The sequence below is a fragment of the Ornithorhynchus anatinus genome, chromosome 18 (genome assembly GCF_004115215.2).
Source record: "Ornithorhynchus anatinus isolate Pmale09 chromosome 18, mOrnAna1.pri.v4, whole genome shotgun sequence".
Lineage (NCBI taxonomy): Eukaryota > Metazoa > Chordata > Mammalia > Monotremata > Ornithorhynchidae > Ornithorhynchus > Ornithorhynchus anatinus.
Window position 1 is genome coordinate 12,773,163 of NC_041745.1, and position 23,076 is coordinate 12,796,238.

General features: G+C 51.2%; 1 protein-coding gene across 2 annotated transcripts in view; it reads right to left on the bottom strand.

Annotated features, from left to right (window-relative positions):
- UBE3A (ubiquitin protein ligase E3A) overlaps nucleotides 1–23,076 on the bottom strand; it is an 80,108-nt gene that overhangs the window by 52,164 nt on the left and 4,868 nt on the right. Inside the window, exons 1-3 of one of the 2 annotated variants that reach the window (XM_029083016.2) lie at nucleotides 1,671–1,843; nucleotides 1,219–1,282; nucleotides 61–180 (exon numbers count right to left, since the gene is read on the bottom strand). In XM_029083016.2, the coding sequence (XP_028938849.1) occupies nucleotides 61–80 (20 nt within the window). In that variant the 5' untranslated portion in view covers nucleotides 81–180; nucleotides 1,219–1,282; nucleotides 1,671–1,843. Of the gene's footprint in view, nucleotides 1–60; nucleotides 181–1,218; nucleotides 1,283–1,670; nucleotides 1,844–23,076 lie in introns of those variants that run through there. The other variant, XM_029083015.2, reaches the window with a different exon arrangement.

A 23,076-nucleotide genomic window follows, 5' to 3' on the forward strand; every position in this document is an offset into this window, starting at 1 on the left:
GGAAAGAGACAGGAGGTTGGCAGATCAGACCTAATACTGTGAAATAACTTTCCAAATTACCTTTTACAAGCTGTGGCCATTCGGTGACATCGGGGTGATCACAATGTTGAGTCACTGATTTAAAATAGGCTGTCACACCAGTTTAGCTGGTAACTTGGGCTGCATGGAGGCTCAACCAAGCTAATAAAAAACAACAACTAGAGTTAGAAAGTTACTGTTTTCTCAATAGTTACTATTGTGATCCTGTTAACTGTATCAGATGTACTCCTCTACTTAAGATATCAAATGTTAATTGTGGATAATAGCACTTAACAGTACCACCTGAATATTTCATAACTTTTTTAAAAAATCAATTTTCTTGTCCTTTAAAGTAAGGTTCCTATTCTAAGGACAATACATTCAGGATTTCGAAATATATAAAATTGAGATTGGCCTCAGACTTCCCAGAAGTAGAAAACGGGGACGGTGAGAGAAAAGAACAAATATTGCACGGGGCATGTGTCAGGGCCACAGTGGAGATTTGTTTTCCGTACAAATCCAGGGCGATCGACAGCCGACACAGACCTCCTGCAGAAAAACATTCCATCTTATTTTGTGTTTACGCCCGTTCTGAAGCTGCCATTTAGGCAATATTCCTGGTTCCAGTGAAATAAAAAGGACACATTATTTACTACCAAGCCAGAAACCACGGTGACTAAGGAGGCACAGCATTTGGATAACATTTTCCCGTCGTAATCTCTGACCCCGAGCTGCTCCTCCCCCTCCCTGGATCTCGAAAATCCCGTGGATGGATTGCTCGGGCGGATGGGGAGGAGGGAACGGGTCGGTAGGGCGGGTGCGGAGTAGGAGATGGGTCGGTAAGGTGGGTGGAGACAGCACAAACTTGCCCCGAGCCCTGTTGGCTTTGTGGTGATCTAATCGTCGTGTGTCTACCAACTCTGTTGTTTTATATTTCCCCAAATGCTTAGTACAGTGCTCTGCCCCAGGAAGCGTTCAATAAATCCCCACTGACTACCAGAATCCACCCAACCCCGGGGCTTCATTCTGCTCTCTCGTGTCCCCCATTCTCCCGTCAAGCCAGAGCCTCGCCCAAGTGGAGGCCCTCAGTTTGCTGGAAACCTCCACAACTGTTCGGAACAAAACCAGAGCCCACACGTGAACGGAACAATTTGAGTACGAACATCTACGGAGAGCAGAAAAAAAATACAATCCAAGTACCATTTTTCCAGTTCTTCAGACGGAGTTTTCTTGCAAAATATCCAGGCCGCTACAGGTTTCTGATCTATAATACAAAACACGTCGCATTTCAGTTTCCAGGTTTTCGATCTATAACGCAAAACACGTCTCGGTTCGCTCTTCCGTAACGTAAGAGGAGCAGCGTGGCTCGGTGGAAAGGGCACGGGCTTTGGAGTCAGGGCTCATGAGTTCGAATCCCAGCTCTGCCACTTGTCGGCTGTGTGACCGTGGGCAAGTCACTTCACTTCTCTGTGCCTCAGTTCCCTCATCTGTAAAATGGGGATTAAGACTGTGAGCCCCACGCGGGACAACCTGATTCCCCTATGTCTACCCCAGCGCTTAGAACAGTGCTCGGCACATAGTAAGCGCTTAACAAATACCAACATCATCATCATCATCATCATCAACTTGGTGTTTGTAGTCGATATTCGTACCGTGGACCCTTCGAAAAGACCCGACGGCCACCCTCTACTGCCGATCAGTACGGAATAACTGCAAGCATTTCAATGACGGTATATTCACGGCACGTTTCGCTTTGAAAAATGAAGGCAGAATGAGGTCATCCTCTCCACGTCACAATTACGCAGATGAAATTCTCACGACGGCATCAGTTAAACCAAATAGATGACACTGAAACGAATATCTGTGGATCAGGCAATATCACGCCTGCAAGTATTTCCACCTACCACAACCCGGCCTGCACATTTTGCTTCTCCAACACCAACCTACTCACTGTACCCCTCTCTCTCGTCTGTATTGCCGCTGACCCCTTGCCCGCATCCCGCCTGGAATCGCCCCCAGAACTCCCGTCATCAAAGAGACCAACTCCCTCCCCACTCTCAAATATTTATTAACTAACACAACTCCTCCAAGGGGCCTTTCCCGACTGAGCCCTCATTTTCCTTATCGCCTCCCCAGTCTATGTCGCCTATGCATTTGGATCTGTACCCTCTAAGCCCTCGATATTCATGCCACTCTTAGCCCCACAGCGTTATGCAGATACCCCTAACTGATTTTAACGTCCTCCTCCCCCCTTCTAGACTGTAAGCTCCTTGTGGGCAGGGAACACGTCTACCGATTCTCTTGTACTTTCCCAAGCTCTGCCCACAGTAAGCACTCAGATACCACCCATCGATCGACCGACGGTATTTCTTGAGCGCTTGTGATGCAGAGCACCGTATCGAGCGCTTGGGAGGGTATGAAAAAGCAGAATTAGCAGCCGTGCCCATAATGAGCTTACCGATACCAGAGAGTGCTCTGCACACAGTAAGCGCTTAACAAATACCAACGTTATGATGGGGAAGCAGCGGGGCTCAGTGGAAAGAGCCCGGGCTTCGGAGTCAGAGGTCATGGGTTCGACTCCCGGCTCTGCCACATGGCGGCTGTGTGACCGTGGGCGAGTCGCTTCACTTCTCTGTGCCTCGGTTACCTCATCTATAAAATGGGGATTAACCGTGAGCCTCACGTGGGACAACCCGATTATCCTGTATCTACCCCCAGCGCTTAGAACAGTGCTCTGCACGTAGTAAGCGCTTACCAAATACCAACCGACGTCTGAATTCCGGAACAAACTTTTAAAGCCAATCGGGTCAATAAAAAATTACGTAATCAAATATCGGGTAACGGAATCCATTTTGGGATCCTACCGCACCCGACATCTATCGCCCCACCTCTCCGCTCCCATTTCTGTCCAAGCCCTCGGGGAACGGCGTGAATACCGGCTGTCCAACGGCGTTCTGGCTGACCCGTTACGATCCGATTTCCTCCCCCATCCTCTAGCGAGGCCGCACTCCCACACTTCTCTACGAGAGGCTTTCGGTTAAGTCTACCGCTCTGGTCAAATGGGTTCTCTCTACTGTGCCCTAAATCCTCTCTGACCTCGCCCCTGCCTTTGACCATTTAGAGCTTGAGGGGGACAGGGTGGAAACTGGGCAAAGATGATCCTCGAGTTTCAGATAAGCATGATTTTTTTTTTTAAATCAAGAAGCCAGCAACCTGGTGGGTAGAAACCGGAAGTGGGAGTTGGGAGTTTTGCTCCACCTCCCTGCACCTGCCCTGACTAAAGGTGCTCAGGGGGCAGGTCTCGCCGCTTCTCTGTGGGTTTTGCCAGCTGGGGAGCGACTATAACCCGATGCCCAAGTCCTTCGCGCCATCCAGACCGGGAAGGAGAAATGAAATTCAACCCTTGAAAAACGCCAAGGACTCCAGCCTCTCATCTACCCGCTCTTGTCGAGTAAACGGCCAAGCGGCTGCCTTGTTTTCAGCTCTCCCGACTGAGATTCACCGTCCTAACTTTTCCCTTCCACGGACCGCCATTTTCTTAGCCAAACCAGAGTCCTCCCCTCCCCAAAAGCCCTCTGAGAAAGCCACCTCTCTTCAGGAGGTCCTCCCTAACTAATCCCCCACCTGCCCTCCCATCGATAGCCTCGTCGATTAATCTGGCATCTCTGTCTTCTCCTTTTAACAGACCGCAGACCTGCCAATTATTTGCGTCGTCTAACCCCCGTGGGTTAGAAGCGGGTCTTTTCCTTCTATTGTGCTTTTCCCCAGACACCTAATACCCCGCTTTCCACACCACGGCAGGACGCCAGTAAACGCTGCTCCCGAGTCCAGGAAGGGAAACAGTCCCAAGAACAGGTTCGACAGAAGTAGCGACTGGCTCCACCGACGCAGAAGGTTGACCAGAACCCAACCTGCCGACGACTACGCTGCCTACTAGAGCGCTTCCTCCGTCATGCCGGAGGGAGGGCAGTCCCTGGGTCAGACCAACTCTCTCCAGCCCCGTCTTCCGTCTGACTCCAACAGAACTACTATCTTAGCTTGCCAGTTTCCTACCACAGCGCGGCCTGCACGCTTCGCTTCTCTAACGCTCATCTAGTCGCCGTACCACGATCTCGTCTGACTTGCCACCGATCTCTGGCCTGGAACTCTCTCCCCCGTCATATATGACAGACCACTCCTCTCCCCACCTTCAAAGTCTTCTTAAAATCACATCTCCTCCAAGAAGCCTTTCTCCAGCTAAGCTCTCATTTCCCTTACTCCCTCTTTGACAGTGGATCTGTTCCCTTTAGGCGCTTGATAGGCCTCTCTCTCAGCCCCAGAGCACTTAAGGAGATAGTTCTAACTTATTTTATTGCCTCCTCCTCCAGACTTGCTTGTTGGCACGGAGCACGTCTAGCAACTGTCGTACTGCACTCTCCCGAACGCTTAGTGAGCGCTCAGTAAATATCTGTCGACGGCTTGCTCGCCTGGTGGACTCGCTCCCCTCCTCGACGCCGTTTCCGATCTGAAAGGATATACCCTTTAACATCCCTAACTTTACCCCTCTTTACCATCAGCTTCCCCCGGCTAGTCCAGATAGACTGCTCTTGCATGAATTCTTCTAGACTCCCCTTGAACCTGCTCATACATATTTTCCGTCTTCCGGCCCCTTTCCCGGCAAGGAAGCGAAGACAGGCGGGAACTGGAATTACAAGAGGAAATGGGAATGCTGATATGGTCAGACGAAGCAAAAGGAGCCTTCACAAAGCTTTTGGCGCTTATTCTTCCAAGATAAATAGAATACGACAGGCCTGGGAATCAGAGGACCTGGATCCTAATCCCGGCTCTGCCACATGCCTGCTGCGCGATCTTGGGCAAGTCATTTAACGTCTCTGGGCTTCGGTTGCCTCATCTGTAAAATGGTGACTCGCTACCCGTTCTCCCTCCTGCTCAGATCGTGAGCCCCGTGTGGGAGAGGAACTCTCTGACTTGCCGATCGTCCATCTTCCCCAGCTCTCAGAACCGTGTCTGACACGTAGTAAGTGCTTAAATACCACAGCTGGGAGGATTTAATCCCCACTTTACAGATGAGAGACCTGAGGACCGGAGAAGTGAAGCGACTCCCCCAGGGTCACACAGCAGACAGGTGGCAGAGCCAAGATTAAAACCCAGATGCCGACTTCCAGGCCCGTGCTCCTTCCACTAGGCCTCGCCGCTTTCTCTTCTACCACTATATTGCTCACATCCCTAATGTTAAGGTTTGGAAGACTTGAAACAAAGTGTTTGGCTAACTGTGAAACTTCTGTTTGGGAGATGAGAGACGACCCCGCCGGGAGAAAGCATCCTGTTGCCTCGAGAGACCGATCCTCTATCGGAAATCCTGGTTTGGCTCAGGGCACGGGCTACCGGGTTCACAGCACGAGGCCAAAAGCCGTTGTTTTCCATATGGGGTGGCTTCTGATCGCCGCACAAAACATTAGGATGCTCTGTGATGAAGCTCGGCGTGGGCATGCCTAGCAAATCTGCTCTGTTGTGCTCTTCCCAGTGCTCAGCATACAATAAGTGCTCAGTAAATACCACTGACTGAAGCGAAGGTGATACTGAATAGGGCTGGTGTCCCCGCAGCACTGGAGCAGCCAACAGCCAAGTAAGCCCAGTGTGGGAAGGGACTCTCATTATTGCTGAACTGTACTTTCCAAGCGCTCAGTACAGTGTTCTGCACACAGTAAGCACTCAGTAAGTACAACTGACTGAATGAATTGGTTTTGATTTTCCCAGCCAGTCCCACTCAGCAACGGAGATGTCAGGGTACACAAAACCAGCCATGCTTCTGTTGTATTTTCCCCTCCCAAGCACTCACTACGGTGTTCTGCGTACATCAGGCGCCCAATAAATGACACTCGGCTCACTCATTCCCTGGAACTCTTCTGCATTTCATACCGTGGCCAAGTATTACATTTACACCCCCCAGTTAAAAACCAAACAAACAAACCCTGGCCTTGGCAGTTTTCATAATCCGGTGTTCCCATTAAAAAAAAAAAAAGTATCCGTCAAGTGCCAAGTTCCAGCCGCCGTTACCTGACAGGACTGGGAGCCCGTTGTGGGCAGGGATTGTCTCTATTTGTTGCTGAATTGTACTTCCCCAGTGCTTAGTACATAGTAAGCGCACAATAAATATGACTGAATGACCGAATTCGGGTGTTTCCGAGGTAAAGTGATGTCCTGCTTAACTGTCCGCTCTGGCTGGTTCTCCACAGCCGGAATACGGAGAAAATGTCCGGGGACTCTAAAGGTTTCATCACCATCAAGAAGGATCTGGGACAGTGAGCTCCCGAGGGACAGGGACCATGTCGAATTCTCGCCGCACAACCCGGTGCTCTGCACACAGAACACGCTTCGCACCGTGACTTCTCCAGGAGCTGAGGAGGCTGACTGGAAATTTTCTTGGGATGCCTTTGCTCTCGCCTGCTGGGAAGACTGCTCTCTAGATGGAGTGAGAAGAAGGGTGGCCTCCAGGCTAGAACCAGCGGCCTGGGAGTCAGATGACCTGGGTTCTAATCCCGGCCCCGTCACCTGTCTGCCGCGTGACCACAGTCGCTTCACAACTCTGAGCCTTGGTTACCTCATCCGGAAAATGGGGATTAAGACCGTGAGCGGCCCCGTGTGGGCAGGGATTGTCTCTACTGCTGAACTCTACTTTCCGAGGGCTTAGTACAGTGCTCTGCACACGGTAAGCACTCAATAGATACGACTGAATGAACGAGTGTGGGACACGGACTGGGTCCAAACTGAGAGCTTAGAGAAGCAGTGTGGCTTAGTGGAAAGAGCTCGGGCTTGGGAGTCAGAGGTCGTGGGTTCTCATCCCGACTCCGCCACTTGGCAGCTGTGTGACGTTGGGCAAATCACTTCACTTCTCTGTGTCTCAGTTACCTCATCTGCAAATTGGGGATCAAGGCTGTGAGCCCCGAGTGGGACAACCTGATGACCTCGTATCGATCCCAGCGCTTAGAACAGTGCTTGGCACAAAGTAAGCGCTTAACAAATGCCATTATTATTATTAGCCTGTACCTATCCCAGTGCCAGGCAGCACATAGTAAGCACTTAAACACAATTATTAGCTTGCATCTACCCCAGGACTTAGTACAGTGCCCGGCACATAGCAAACGCTTAACGAATACCATTTAAAAAAAAAATTGATGGGGTCCTGACGACGATCAGGTGGTCCCGGCATTTCCAAGCGACTACCAACTGGAGGAGGCCACGGCAGGCGTGATCTCTGCTCGGTTCCAGAGCCAGAAACCATTCCGAGAATGACACCGACCTCCCCGGCTCCTATTTTTAGACTCAAACCCATCTGACCCCGGCAGCGGCAGCCCCGCTCCCTGACATCCATTAAAAACACTCGGCTGCCCTTGCAAGTATAATCGGGTTTTTCGCTAGGCGGGTCCCCGTCAGGTTTGAGGGGGGCCTTCTCTGACTACTTTCCACTAGATAGTGGGGTCAGGTTCCGTACTAGTCTACTCATCCACGTTTGAGACCGTAACGGGTAATTCTGAAGCCGGTGGCAAAGGTTTGTGATTCTCTGGCGATGCTTCCGCCTCACGAGGCTGTGAACATCACGCACAGCCTTTGAATCCCTCACTCGAGGTCCTCTATATCGTCCATGGCATTTACTGAGCGCACACGCCGTGCAGAGCACTGGATTAAGTGCTAGGGATGGTTCAACGGAATTGGTAGACACGTTCCCTGCCCACAGCAAGTGTCCGGTCTAAAGGGGGAGACGGACACTGATACAAATAATTTATGACATCTAATTTATCGATGGGTACTGAGCGCTGTGAGGCTGAGGGCGAATATCGAATCCCCTAAAAGTCCCAGATCCAAGCGGGTAGACAACGCAGGAGGGAGAGGCGGGCAAGGAAAAGAAGGCTTCATCGGGGAAAAGACCTCTTGGAGGAGATGGGACCTCAATGAGGCTTTAAAGGTGGGGGTGAGGCTTTGAAGCTCTCGGTACGGTGCTTGATAAATATCACGGATTGAGCGATTTGAAGGTGACGCTCCCACAGGAATTTCTCTGAGGAGAATTTCTGTCCGGCAGATGCGTTCTACTGCTACTTCAAGTAAAAATGCAAATTGTTGAGAGCCTAGGGCCAGCTATATATCCTGTAGCTTAAAACACTCCCTCTGGGAACTTCGCAAAGCGTCCTTGGCTGAAGTGATTTATGTTTTTTCTCCCGGACCGTATGTTTGCATATAACTCCTCCAAAAGGTCCGATTAGTCACGCATCTTTCCTACCCTCCAACGGTCATTTCAGCCCGTCCATGCCCCTCTCTCACCCGTGCCCCGGAGATCTAACGTACTAATCTAATCGGAATCTACAACTTCCTCCCATCTGTAAATAATTTTTGTGTCCATCTCCCTTTCTAGACAGCACATTTGTTGAGGGTAGGGAGCATGCCTGTTATCGATCGATCGGAATTCCCGAGTGCTTACTGTGTGAACAGCCCCATTCTAAGCGCTTGGAAGAGTACAAGAGTTGGTAGACACATTCCCTGCCCACAACAAGCTTACAGTCTAGGCGGGAAGACAGACAGTAATATAAATGTATAATTTACAGACCGGCACATAAATGCCGCGGGATGGAGGGCAAATCCGTGGGTGAGAGTGATGCGGGGGGGAGGGGGGAATAAGAGTCTAATCGGGGAAGGCCTCTTGGAGACGTGCTTTTAATAACGTTTTAATGTTGGGGAAAGTGATCGTCTGTCGGAAATGAAGAGGGAGGGAGTTCCGGGCCAGAGGCAGGACGGATCACAAATGATCTCCTTCTTGCCAAATCCAACAGCCTCTACTCCACCCTCAACGGCCTTGACCTCTCAACTGTGTCCGACGCTACTGACCGCTCCCTATCTCCCGGAAACGTTACCCAACCTGGGTTTCACTGACGCCGTCCTCTCCTGGTTCTCCTCCCATCTCTCCGGCCGCTCATTCTCAGGCTCTTTCGCGGGCCCTTCCTCTGCCTCCCACCCCCTCATTGTGAGAGTCCCTCGAGGTTCAGTTCTGGGTCCTCTTCTATTCTCCATCTACACTCACCCCCTCGGAGAACTCATTCGCTCCCATGGCTTCAACTATCACCTCCAGGCGGATGATCCCCAAATCTCCATCTCCAGCCCTGATCTCTCTCCCTCTCTGCAGTCTTGCATTTCCTCCTACCTTTCAGGACCTCTCTACTTGGATGTCCTGCCATCACCAGAAACTGAATATGTTCAAAGACATCTGTCCTCCTCACGACTTGCCCGTCACTGTAGACAGCACCACCATCCTCCCTGTCTCACAAGCCCATTAGCTTGGCGTTATCCTCGACTCGTCTCTCTCACTCAACCGACACATTCACCGTCGCCAAATCCTTCTGGTTCGGCCTTCACGACATCACTGTAATCCACCCTCTCCTCTCCATCCAAACAGCTAACACATTAATCAGAGCACTTACACCCTAATCCGCCTTGACTCCTTGATCAGCCTCCTCGCTGACCTCCCCGCCACCTGTCTCTCTCCACTCCAGTCCATACTTCACTCCGCTGCCCGGATCATTTCTCTACAAAACCGTAAAAGCCATGTTTCCCCACTTCTAAAAAAAACCTCCAGTGGTTGCCCGTCCATCTCTGCATCAAACAGAAACTCCTTACCGTCAGCTTCAGAGCACTCAATCACCCTGCCTCCTACCTTTCCCCCTGATTTCCTACTACAGCCCGGTCCGCAAACTCAGCTCCTCTGAATCCAACCTACTCGTTGTACCTCAAGTTTGTCTTGTACTCTCCCAGGGGCTTTTAAAACAACGCTCTGCAATCATTAGTTGCTCAATAAATACTCATAATTGATGTCTTCCTTCTGCTCAATCCAATGCTTCGGCATTCCCTCACCATCAAAAATAAATGGGCAGGGTATTTCATATTGGCAGGGTGGGAGAACTAAATACGATTGGGCGACTGGAGTTTTTTTTTTTAACATTTAAGCACACACAATCACGCTATAATTCTATAATCAACTGCATTTTTGTTGAATCCAGTTTTGCTGAGGCCTCTCCCACAGTGTCAGAAATCACACAAGGCGTGAATTTAAAGGAACTGAATTCCCAAGGCACAGTTCAGGAGACACGGTTCACTCTATCAATGCCATCACTCCTGGCAGAACCTGACTTTAGTGAGTGATTTGACGAGAAAGCGGTGGACGAATAGGAAGACAGAGTCACAAAGTGTCAGTGAATATCTGCTGCAAGCGGCTCTGCATTGTATTTCCGTATCTAAAGCCCTCTTATCAACTAAAAGGTTTAAAGTCACGGCTGCTATGTTTGCTGGAAACGGTGAACTTTAAGCTGTAACAAATTAGTTCCATGTACTGCGGATGAAGTGACACCCTGTTTCTGATCCAGTACACGCTGCTTAGAGGAGCGGCTGAAGCCTTAGGTTCCTCCTACACCCGGAGCCGTAAACGCCCATCCCAGGATGTGCTGGCAGGGGACCCGTAACGGCAGAGACGGCATTTATTAATCTTGAGCTACGTGCTAAGCACTGGGGTGCAAGAGATTCAGGTCGGACCCAGGCCTTCCACACGGGTCCTTAGGCCTTAGGCCTGAGGGACAGCAGGAATTTGAATCTCGCTTTATAGTTGAGGAAATCGAGACCCAGAGAGGTTAAGCGACTCGCCCAAGGCCACGCAGCAGGTAAATGGCCATGTTGGAACTGGGGGGGGGGGGGTCTCCTGCCTCCCAGCTCTGTGCTCTTTCCCCAGGCCACGCCAATCCCTGGTCAGATCATTCCAGTGGCAGGCATTTGGGAAAAACCACGGGGCAGCCGCATCTTCATTCCTTCATTTAATTATATTTATTGAGCGCTTACTGCGTGCGGAGCGCTTGGAAGAGTACAAAACAACAATAGGCACATTCCCTGCTCACAACAAACTTGCAGTCTGGAGTGGGGGAGACGGATATCGATGCAAATAAACAAATCACAAATGTGGACATTAAATTCTGTGGCTTGACTTCTGGGTTAGGGCTGCACCATCCCTACCTTTCCCCGTCACATTCCCGATTTTCCCTCTAGCAATCCGGAGATAATCATCATATCAGACATACAGGAATGTCTTTAAGTCCCTTTTGAACCAACTGATATTCTGGGCCTCCTCGCCTTTCTTTTTTTTTCTTTTAAAGGGTATTTGTTAAGCGCTTACTATATGCTCAGGCAACGTCTTACGTGCCGGTGTAGACAGAAGCTAATCAGGCTGGACGCGGTCCACGTAACAATACCAATTCTGCTACTTGTTAAGCGCTTACTTTGTGGCAAGCACTGTTCTAAGCCCCAGGGTAGACACAAGTTAATCGGGTTGGACGCAGTGCCTGTCCCACATGGGGCTCTTAATCCCCATTTTCCAGATGAGATAACTGAGGCCCAGAGCCGTGAGGTGACTTGCCCGAGGTCACACGGCAGACAGATGGCCGGGATTAGAACCCAGGTTCTTCTGACTTCCTGGGGCTGGGCTCTATCCACTAAGTCACGGCTTCTTCCCGGAGAAAGGGGAGGGATTTGGGGGGCGACTGCTGGCTGCTTCTTTTACGGCTTTTAAGGATGGATGATTTAGGTCTCCCACCGTGAACTGCAATAAAAACCACTCACCCCACTACCATCTAAGGAGGATCATTAACTAACCGATTATACTTCAGTGAGAGCAAAGCTACAGAAACATCCCCCTGCCCACCAGAACCACAATGAAACCTCACCCTCTCCTCCTTCTGGTGGGGGGCGGGTGGGGAGAAGCGGGCAGAAGCTTACCCGCCCGACGGCTAGAATATTTAGTTGGTGGCTGTTTCCCAGTCGGAACGGCTCTGATTACAGACCTGAAGAGCCGCAATCCACTGCTATATGACTGTCACGCTCTCAAACTGCTGAAGGTTATCGGCTTTGTCCTTACACGTAAGTGTTGGAAGAGAGTATCGCCGATGGTGAAATACACAAATCCCATACACACCGTGCACACAAAAAGGCTTCCCCTTGCCGGGTTATCACGCTTGATGCCTGCGGGGCCTGACCCGGGCTCTCCCTTTGGCCTCCGGGTCTTCCGCTCTTTATTAAGCTTTAGCTCCAAAAGAGCCACTTTTTCCTCATATAAAAGATTCAAAGACCTCACGTGATTTTGAAGGAAAAATACGCTAGGATAATCTGTAAAGTGGTACTCTCCCCCATCTTAATAGCTTCCCTCCTATCTGTACTCTTCGGGTGCTTGTTTTTCACTTTCCGTCGTATTTATTGAGCACTTACTGTGTGCAGAGCACTGTACTAAGCAGTCAGAAGGTACACTAAAATAAACGGACTTTCCCTGCCCACGGTGAGCTTACAGTCTAAAAGACAGTGCGGCAGAGGGGAGGACGGGGTTTTGCCAGCATCTACTACGATATTCCAGAAGAATGAGAACCAAGGGACCCGAGGACGTTGCTGAGGAGAAGCAAGGCCTGACAATTTGGGAGAAAGGGGACAGTTGACAAGAGCCCAGGGTATCGCGAAAGCTAACAATCACTCGGTGCACGGTCCCACTCGATTTATCTCCCCCCAGATCGTAGGAGTCGTGATGATAATGATGATAATAATGCCATGTGTTAAGCGCTTCTATCAAACACTGTTCTAAACGCTGGGGTGGATACGAGGTAATCACATCGGGAAGCGGTACGGCCTAGGGGATAGGGCACGGGCCTGGGAGTCAGAAGGACCTGGATTCTAATCCCGGCCCCACCATCCGTCTGCTCTTTGCCCTAGGCTTCTCGTCTCTGCGCCTCGGTTACCTCATCTGTAAAATGGGGACCGAGACTGTGAGCCCCATGCGGGACAGTGACTGTGTCCAATCTGATTAACCTTGGCAGTCTCCTCGACTCATCTCTCTCATTCGACCCACCTATTCACTGGCATCAAATCTTTCTGGTTCATCCTTCACAACATCACTATAATCCACCCTTTCCTCTCCATCCCAACAGTCCCCGGCACATAGTAAGTGCTTAACCAATACCACAAAAAGAAAGGACGCAGTCCCTGTCCCACACAGGGCCCACAGGCTAGTCACAAGGGGATATAATCGTCGTGGGCAGAGAATGTGTCTGTTTATTGTTGCACTGTGTCCTCCCAAGTGCTCAGTACGGGGCTCCGCACAAACTAAGCGCTCATTAAATACCAACGACTGGCTGGCGGACTAATGAGCACTCAATGGATGATCTGCGCTACACTAGATGCTTGGAAAGTATGCAACAAATTCCCTGTCCACTGAGTGCCTAAACTCAAATTGGGAGGACAGGCAAATAAATCCAAAAATAAAGCTCCTTGAGGGCAGCGACCCTTTCTTTTTTTTTTTACCGATAAACAGCATGAGTCCCAGCTGTAACGCCAGCACTGAGGGCTTAGGAGAACTCAACGGAGGTGAGAGATTAAATCCCTGCCTTTGCAGAGCCTCCAACCTCTCCATTCTATCAAATACTCCTAGGGCCTGGGGTGGAGCTCTCCCGCCGACAAGGTTCAGCAACACAAAATCTGACTGCTTTAATCCAGCCATGTAGAGAGGGGTCACTTAACTGTAATATTTTTCAAGTGCTTACTCTGTGACAAGCGCTGTACTAAACACCTGTCTCGCCTTACGCCGTAGAGTCGTTTCCGACCCGTAGCGACACCGTGGACGCGCCCGCTCCCAGAACGGCCCGTTCTCCATCCGCAATCGTTCCGGCAGTGGATCCAGAGAGCTCTCCCGGTAAAAATAAGGATGCGGTTTACCATTACCGCCTTCCGCACGGTCAACTTGAGTCTCCGCCCTCGACTCTCTCCCCTGCCGCTGCTGCCCGGCACGGGTGAGCTTTGCCCGGTAGCCGACGGCCTGCCACTCGCTAGCCACTGGCCAAGCTGGGAATGGAGCGGTTACGCCTCTGCTCGACTCTCCCTCCCGAAGCCGAGACTGGTAGAGGACTGGAAATTCTCCAGGTGCGACCCTGAGAGGGGGTACTGAACCCTGGGGTAAACGTAAGATAAACAGGTCCCACGTGGGCTCGCGGTCGAAGTAGAAGGGAGAACCAGAATCGAAGCCCCATTTTTGCAGATGAGGGAACTGAGGCCCAGAGAAGTCGAGCGACTTGCTCAAGATCGCACAGCAGGTATGTGGCAGATCCGGGATTAGAACCCAGGGCCTTTGACTCCCAGGCTCTTTCCATTAGGCCACACTGCTTTCCTGCCACTTGTTCCTCTTTATGATCCCACTACTCTTCGGTTGTCTCTGCCTGTTCTGCCCGTGATGGTATTAACTCTGAGAGAGCTGCGACCGGAGTACGGAGCTTCACGCTTCAACGTCATCGACGGCCCCCTCAAGACACCTCACCAAGGCAGATCGAATGGCGGTTCAATCAATCAATGGTTTTTACTGAGCGGTCACTACGTGTCGAGTACTGTACTACGCGCCTGGGAGAATAGGATCTAACAGAATTAGCAATCCCATTATACTGTTCCCCCTTCTACCTAGATTGGGAACACTACGGGAGACAGGGCCTGGGTCCAACCTGATTACTTAGAAACCTCTCCTATTTTAGTCACAACGGGATCAGGAGGAAGGTCAGAGGCCCTGGGTTCTAATCCCGGATCTGCCACATACCTGCTGTGAGATCTTGAGCAAGTCACTTAAGCTTCTCTGGGCCTCAGTTCCCTCATCTGCAAAAATGGGGCTTCGATTCTGGTTCTCCCTTCTACTTAGACTGTGAGCCCCACAGGGCTGATTGATCATTTCATATATATATAAAATGAACAGACAGATATATGATCATTTCATATATATATAAAATGAACAGACAGAATGAGAGCTTCACATCTACATTAGTACAGTGCGCTGCACACGGTAATCGCTCAATAAATACGACTGATCTATCAATCGGTGGTATTTATTGAGCGCTTCCTACGCACAAAGCACTGCATTCAGCACTTGGGAAAGTGCAGCAGAATCAGCAGACATGTTCCCTGCCCGTATTGAGCTTACAGTCTCGGGGGGGGGGGGGGGTGGGAAGAGACATTAACATGGATAAGTCATTAGCTGGGGAAAAGAGGACTTAATCAGGGAAGGTCTCTTGGAGAAGACATGACCTTAATAATGCTTTGAAGCTTTGCTGTGGGTAGGGAATGTGTGCTCTCCCGTTATGCTGTACTCTCCCAAGTGCTCAGTGCAGTGTTCTGCACACACTGAGCGCTCAGTAAATACGGCTGACTTTGAAGGGGGAGGATGGGGGAAAGGGGTCAGCGGCTGTGCCACGGCGATCCCGGGCACCGGCCAGCTCAAGGTCAAAACGCTATCCGTGACCTCCTGAAATAGGGGCGGAACTTGGAAGCGCGGGCGGGACCGCGAGGCAATCCGGGCCAGGACCGCGCAAGCAGGTATCATTTTTGAATATGAATATATATATATATAAAATGGACAGAATGAGAGCTTCACATCTGCATTAGTACAGTGCTCTGCACACGGTAATCGCTCAATAAACACGACCGATCGATCGATCGATGGCATTTATTGAGAGCTTCCTACACGCAGAGCACCTCCATGCTGACGCCGTAAGGTGGAGGAGGAGGGAGAGAGGGGGCAGAGACTGGACAAGCGGAGGCCGGAAGCTGTGACGGCCCGGCAGCGCGGGTAATAAACCCGGGTCCCCTCCGACCTCGTGGTCAGCGGATCTCGACGGGCAGCAGCCGCTGGCCTGCCGTCCCCGCCCAGAGCGCCGGACTCCCGCTCCGTCTCTGGAGAGTGAGGGACCGGGGGACGGGGGAGTGTCTCGCTGAGAGTTCGTGGGCGGGAGCTAGTTGCTTCGCTACGGGTGGGTGAAGTCAATTTCTCCCAGGTGGGAAGCGTTCGCGGTTGAGAGGAAGGTGCTTCGTCATGTGAGAGCAGAGCACGAGTGGACCCCTCTCCCCTCGGGTGGGTAGCGTGTACGGGCAGGAGCCGGGCTCCTCTCCACGGGCAAGCGACGCATTAGTATATTCCTCCGGACGGGGACGCCCAGTATGATCAAACGATCATAGTCCTCCGGTCGGGAAGCTCCAATACTATCAAATAATCGCATCTCCCGGTAGGGGAGCCCTAGTATATAATTATATTCCTCCGACAGGTAATATATATAATATAGTAAGTATATGATATAATCAGGTAATCACATTCCTCCCGAAAGGGAAGCCCCAACGTAATAACGCGATCGCGTTCCTCCCGACAAGGGTGGTTCAATCCGCCGCGTCGAAAGTAATTAAATAATTATATCCTTCCCGAAAGGGAAGTTCAATCCGCCGCGTCCAAAATAATTAGTTATATCCTTCCCGAAAGGGAAGTTCAATTCGCCGCAACCGGATTACATCCTTCCTCAAAGGGGAGCTGGACCCGCCGCATCGAAAATAATCAGTTACATCCTTCCCGAAAGGGAAGTTCAATTCGCCGCAACTGAATTACGTCCTTCCTGAAAGGGGAGCTCGATCTGCCGCACCGAAAATAATCAGTTATATCCTCCCCGAAAGGGAAGTTGGATTCGCCAACGTGGAATAAATCTCGTACGAATTCAGCCCTCGACTCCGGCCTCTTTCGTCGCGCCGATTCCCGGACCCGTTCCCGGGTGACAGGTGAGAGCGGGATTGGGGCATGGTGAGAAAGTTGGCGCTAGAGGTGCGGGCCGGGCCGGAGCAGGGGATCTGCGACGTGAGGTGGGATGGGGACGGGCTTATCGAGAGCTTTAAAGCCAACGGTGAGGCGTTTCTGTTTGATACGGAGGCCATCCTGCCCGGACCCTGGCTCGTTCACCATCGCCAACAGAAGGCACTCAACGCATCTCTGGTGCGGGACTCTACGCCAGCCAGAGAGGAAGTTCGAAGGAAAATCTGAACAATACACCCCAACGTCCAAGTGCCAGGGACACAAATGCAAGCGTGTATCACGCGAGGTTTTCGGAAGCAGATCTCCCAGCAATCGCTGATCTCTCAGTCAAGGCCAACCCAATAAACAGGAGTCGTTAGGACCGGCTGACGGCCTCCTGGATTTGGAGCTTGGGACCGTACAAGAGACCGACTGAAGACAGTCCCTCTCCCCAAGGGCCTCACGATTTAAAGGTGGGGAAAACACACTCTCACACGACACCTTACCATTCGAACATCAAAACCAACCCTCCCGTTCCCAGTCCGGGAAGAGCACAACCCTCCAGGACGTGTAAAAGCATGACTTTAGAGGGTGGGTCACGGGTTTGGTGTCCCTCCCCTCCGTCCCAAACCACGATACGCTCAGTCCTCCGATATCGCGAGCACCGCACACTTGAGAAATCTCGGGCTAAAGAAAACGCGAGCTAGGGCGCTCACCTCTCCAGATGTCACGGACACGTGAACCAACAGCTTCTCTGAGATAACACAGCACTCCCGCAGGCTCTCGTGGCTGGGAAAATGGCGGCACTTCACTAATTCCATTCAATCAGTGGAATTCACTGAGCATTTAGCATTTACCCGGTGCAGAGCACTGTACTACACACTTGGAAGAGACTGCAAGCTCACTGTGGGCAGGGAACACGTCCACCAACTCTGTCGTCTGGTACCCTCCTAAGCTCTGGCCACAGTAAGCCCTCAGTAAATACCAGGGATCGACAGGGAGCTCACACCAACGTGCCGATTGAAAAAATGTGTTAGAACGGAGAAGGGCGGATCTCCTCAAAAAGTTTCCGAGCAGCGTGCTCCAACACGAGCCATTCGCATTCCGGCACAGACATGCAAACAACTCAGTTCTGCCCCAGTGTGTGTTTCTGCTACACTTCGGGGATTCAAAGCGACTCCAGAATCGGAGAATGCTCTTCGGACAACGGGAGTGTAGATAAACCGGTCCCGGGATCAACCGAAACGGTTGTTGTACAGGTGTAGACACACGGGCCCGGGAGCCACTTATCTGCTGTGTGCCCTTGGGCCAGTCACTTCTCTTCTCTGTGCCTTACTTATTCATCTGTAAAACGGGGACTGAGACCGTGAACCCCACGTGGGACAGGGACGGTGTCCAAACCGAGTTGCTCGTCTCCACCCCGGCGCTTAATAGGGCGACTAGCCCATAGTAGGTGCTTAACAAATGCCATTATTATTATTTTTATGAGGGTAGGTTGCCAAGTCAACGGGTGAGTACCTTAATCTCACGATTCTACAAGACCCTGACCGCATTTCCTCTTCCCCGAAAGCCACCCCAACTGAGATTGAGAGACGCAAAAGTGGCTCAGATGCGCAAGCACACACACGATGAAGTTCCGCGGGTCGGACCCAACGTCGCAGGCTCGAAGCTTCAGAAAATTATGATTCTCTGCCCAAGCTAGGTAACTGCTCTTTCTCTTCTCCTTTCTGTTTCCCCATCCCCTCTCCCTGCTGCTCTCCTAATACTTTCTCTCCGCGTTACTCTCTTCCAGCCCTGGAAACCTTCTGTTGCCTCGGGTTCCTCCAGAGGGAGTGCCAGGAGGAAATGCTGATTTTGTTTGGCATCAGACCTTTAGAGCTGCTGATTCCAGCTCCCTGTTCCTCCATGAGGAAAAGCAACGTGGCCTAGTTATACCCCGGGAGTCAGGACAACATCTAGGTTCCAATCTCGGCTCCGCCGCTTCCCGTCGCGTGACTTTGGGCAAAATCACTCGACCTCTCCGCGGCTCGGCCGCCTCGTCCGAGAGACCGGTATTAGTATCACATCGGTTCCTCTCCTCCGAACGTGATCCTCCGCTGGGACAGCTTCTGTGTCTAATCAGGTTGTTGTGTATCTCCCCCATCATGCGGCCCAGTGCTTGGCACACAGTAAGCGCTTTAACAGAGGCCACAGCTATTATTATTACTCAATGGGGGCAGGAGATGGATGTCGAGGCCAGTGACGAGGTGGGGTCAAGACCCCGGGTCTTTCCCCACCTAATGATCAGGCCCTGGAGCCTCCGCACCGGTGAGGGTTGGGTTCTAGTGACGGCGGACGGTGGACGGTCCTAGGGCACCTGTGGCCTGATTTTCTTCCGGTTCCAGTAGTCGGGAGCTGGTCAGGGTCAGGTCCCCCCCGTCTGCTGTGGCCACAAGCCACCTCGGATCGAACAGGCTGAGCGCTGCAGGGTTCAAGGAACACGTTCCCCTGGAGAAGGGACCACCCGGAACAGTCGACAGCGAGTATCCCACCCTGGTTACATTATCTGCTCGAGAGAGTAGACAAAGCGGTGATTATTTGAAAATGCCCATCTCCAACACTTAATGACCCAAGCGAGTCGTGCCTATTTCCGGAAGGACTTAAAGGACTTGGCCACCTAGTTTTGCTGTATTACCCAGATTGGGGTGGGGGGGAAGGGAGGAGGAAGGGCTCAGCCGGGCAGGATTTTACACCACCCCAAGGCCCACTTCTGTACGGCCCCCGCTGGTCTGGGGGTGGCGGGTTTGTCTCGTGCCCTGCCGGCAGGCCTACGCTCCGGGAGGGCCAGCAGATCCGGAGGATGGGCTGCTTGGTGGCTGGGTGGGGGCAACGGGCCTGACAGCGTGGCCTAAGGGAAAGGGCCTGGGGCCTGCAAGTCAGGTGACCTGGCTTCTAATCCCAGCTCTGCCACTTGTCTGCTGTGTGATCTTGAGCAAGTCACTTCACTTCCCTTGGCCTCGGTCACCCCCATCTGTAAAATGGAGATTGAGGCCGTGAGCCCCACGTGGGACGGGGACTGTGTCCAACCCAATTTGCTTGTGTCCATCCCAAGGCTTAGTAAGGTGCCCGGCACCTAAAGTAAGCACTTAAATACAATTATTACCATTACCGTTGTTAATCCCAACTCCGTCACTTGCCGGCCGTGTGACCTCGGGCAAGTTACTTCACTTCTCTGGGCCTCATTATCCTCAACTGTAAAAAAAAAGAGGATTCGATACCTGTTCTCCCTCCTACTTAGACTGTGGGCCCCATGTGGGAAGGAGACGTGTCCAACTTGATTATCTTGTATCTACCCCAACACTTAAGGTACACGGCACGTAGTAAGCTCTTAAATACCATAACAACAATCACATCTGTCGCTCCTCAGACTGTACTGTCATCTCCCCAAAAAACCTGTTTGGAGCTGTAGGAGAGATTTGCCCTGGGAAGATTCAGACTCCCCCTTCCCAACCTCCCCTCGCCGAAAAAAATCCTTTCAAGCGATATATCCCCTTTTGGAGAAGCCAGTGTGCTGACTTGGATCAATAAAGCCTCTTTCATACACCTCTCTTCCCATCCAGATCTGAAATCTTCCCCAAAACCTCCGGCCCACGGTACCGGGCCTTCGACTACGACAGAAGGAGACGAGGCTTTTTCAATGAAGGCTTTCTGTCCCTGAAGATTTGCTTTTTTTCAATTGAACAGAGTGCCCTACTGACCAGTTCTTTTTTTAAAAACCAGATTAATATAGGTCAAGCAGAGAAAACTACAGATTGGATAAAAACACCTGTTGAGACTCCTCGCTTGGCATGCGCTATTTATCGCTTTTGCAAAGTATTTTTCACTTCTGACTTTGCCAAGGTTTATTGATTCGAATTTAGCTGACTACCAAATAAGTCACAGGGTAACTAACAAATGCTTTCAGATATAAATTTTACATGCAAAACTGGCCAACTTTAAAAGATGACAGAAACATTGGCCTCCGAATCTCAGAAACCTTCCTTTAAATCCTTAACTCTCCGAGAAAGGAAGAAAAGAGTGAAACCAGATGCATCATTAATCTTTGTTTTATTCTAAACACTTAGAATACACGTAACCAAATTTACAGGAGAAAAGTGAAATGAACCAATTTAACAACTTGGAAACACAAGGAGGCCCAATCTCAGCTTGTTCAAGAAACTGAACTCTGGACACAAACGTTTCTCTTGCAAAACTGATTCGACTTCAGTTTTCCCTTTCACGAGTAGTTGTTACTTTTAAAAACAGTTTAGGTAAAGGGACTGCCTAACACGGTAAGCCCCGGCAGAGCTGATGCTTTCCTTACGGGAAAATTCAATTCCCTTAACTTTCTTTCATCCTAAGAAAGGAACTTGCTTTCCACCGTGAAGACCCAAGTAAACTTGGATTTTGACATGCACGCTCAAAAAACATATTCGCCGCGCTTCATTTCTACAGATTATAGAACGATCATGGACTCTTTTTTGTGCTTTGATGCCTTCCATCTGTTGCACCCAATATATATACATATAATAATAATTATTATTTTTTACAAGGGATCCAGAGTCCCAAATACGGCAGAATGGAGGTGCGTCGGCACCTTACTGACCAGCCCCGGTCTCCTCCACTCAAGACCCACGTGAGGCAGGGACTATGACCCACCTGACTAACCTGTATTTACCAGGGCTCAGAACAGTGCTCAACGCAGGGAAAGCGCTTATTAATAATAGCAATTATGGGATCTGTTCAATCAACGGCATCCGTTGAGCCTTACTATGCGCAGAGCACTGTACTAAGCCCTTGGGAAAGTACAACAGAATTAGCTGACGATTCCCCGGCCACCTGTCAAGTCCAGGGTGAAGACGCCAAATCTTCTAGCCGGCGCTGACCCTTAGATGGCTCCGATTTCGACTCACGGACTCTCCCCTCAACGCGTTGATTACGCATCGCTTCTGAGGTGTAAATTACTCCCTAGGCTCACTCCCAAATTCGCTCAAAAACCTACTGAGTATTTACACAGTGCCTTCACGCAGGGCTAATATCTGTTAGGCGTGCACTTGACGTTATTTCAAAGGAAGACCCGCATCCAAATGAACCATCCTTTTGGATCTCCACACTGATGACGTGACCGGAAAAGAGGGGAAGTCAGATCCCCGGAAAGACCACAGGACCGGGAGTCAAGCACCTCGATTCTAGCCCCGGTGCCACCGCTTGCCTGCTGGGTGACCTCGGGCCAAATCACTCCAAGTCTCTGGACTTCAGTTGCCTCACGTGTCAAATGAGGATAAAATCCCCACTCTCCCTCTGTCTTAGATTGTGAGTCCTATGGGGGCGGGGACCGCGTCTAGTCTGATTATCTCGTAGCTGGCCCAGGGCACGGCACGGTGCTTGGCATATACTGAGTCTGCAACGCCATCATGCCCATCACTGCTTAGCTGCTAATCGTTCCATCCCGGCTTCCTCCGAGGTGGCATATATTAACGGAGCAAGGGAGCAGGTCCAAGAGAAAAGCAGGCACCCACCAGCTTCCCGGAATTGGTTTGCTTCTCTGAAAGACCCCGAGGGGCGGTTCGACAGGTAAAAGGCCGTAGGATTGTCCTAATCCCTTGGAGGAAAGAGCAGGGTGCCGACAGACATCCCCACCGGTCGAGCATCCACGCTAAACGTTTGCGAGACACTCTTTCGCACGCATCCATCGGAGAGCGTCGAGACCCTCTTCGAAAGTCACCAATGCCGCCCACTGCACCTCACAACAAAACTCTTGGCCACCACCGGCTTCTGGTGCCCTCGCGGCTAGCCGTTCCCTCGCTTTCCCCTTCCAACACATACTCGTTTACCTCTTCAGGGGCACGGTGTACCCCTCTCGGGGTGGCACCTGGACAGTTTCCACTCTCCTACCGGTCTCGGCTACGGGAGGGAGAGTCGAGCAGAGGCCTGCCCGTTCCATTCCTAGCTTGGCCAGGGGCTAGCCGGTGGCAGGCCATCAGCTACCAGTCAAAACTCACCCGGGCTGGGCAGCAACGGCACGGCAGAGGATCGAGGGCGGAGACTCGAGTTTCCCGCTTCTGGATTTTTACCAAGAAAACTCTGTGGATCCACTACGACTGCAGGTGGAAGTGGGGCGTGGTGGGAGAGATGTGTCCACGGAGTCGCTATGGGTCAGAGACGACTCGACGGCACAGGACAAGGCACGGTATGAGCGTATTGACATTTGCTGTGTCATACGCGAATGTCATTTCTTAACTGCCTACGTACATCTCTGTAATTCATTTCTATTAATGTCTGTATCCCCCTCCAGACTGTAAGCTCGTTGCGGGCAGGGAAGTTGTCTTTTTATTGTTATATAGTACTCCCTCAAGAGTTTAGTACAGTGCTCGGCACACAGAAACCACTAA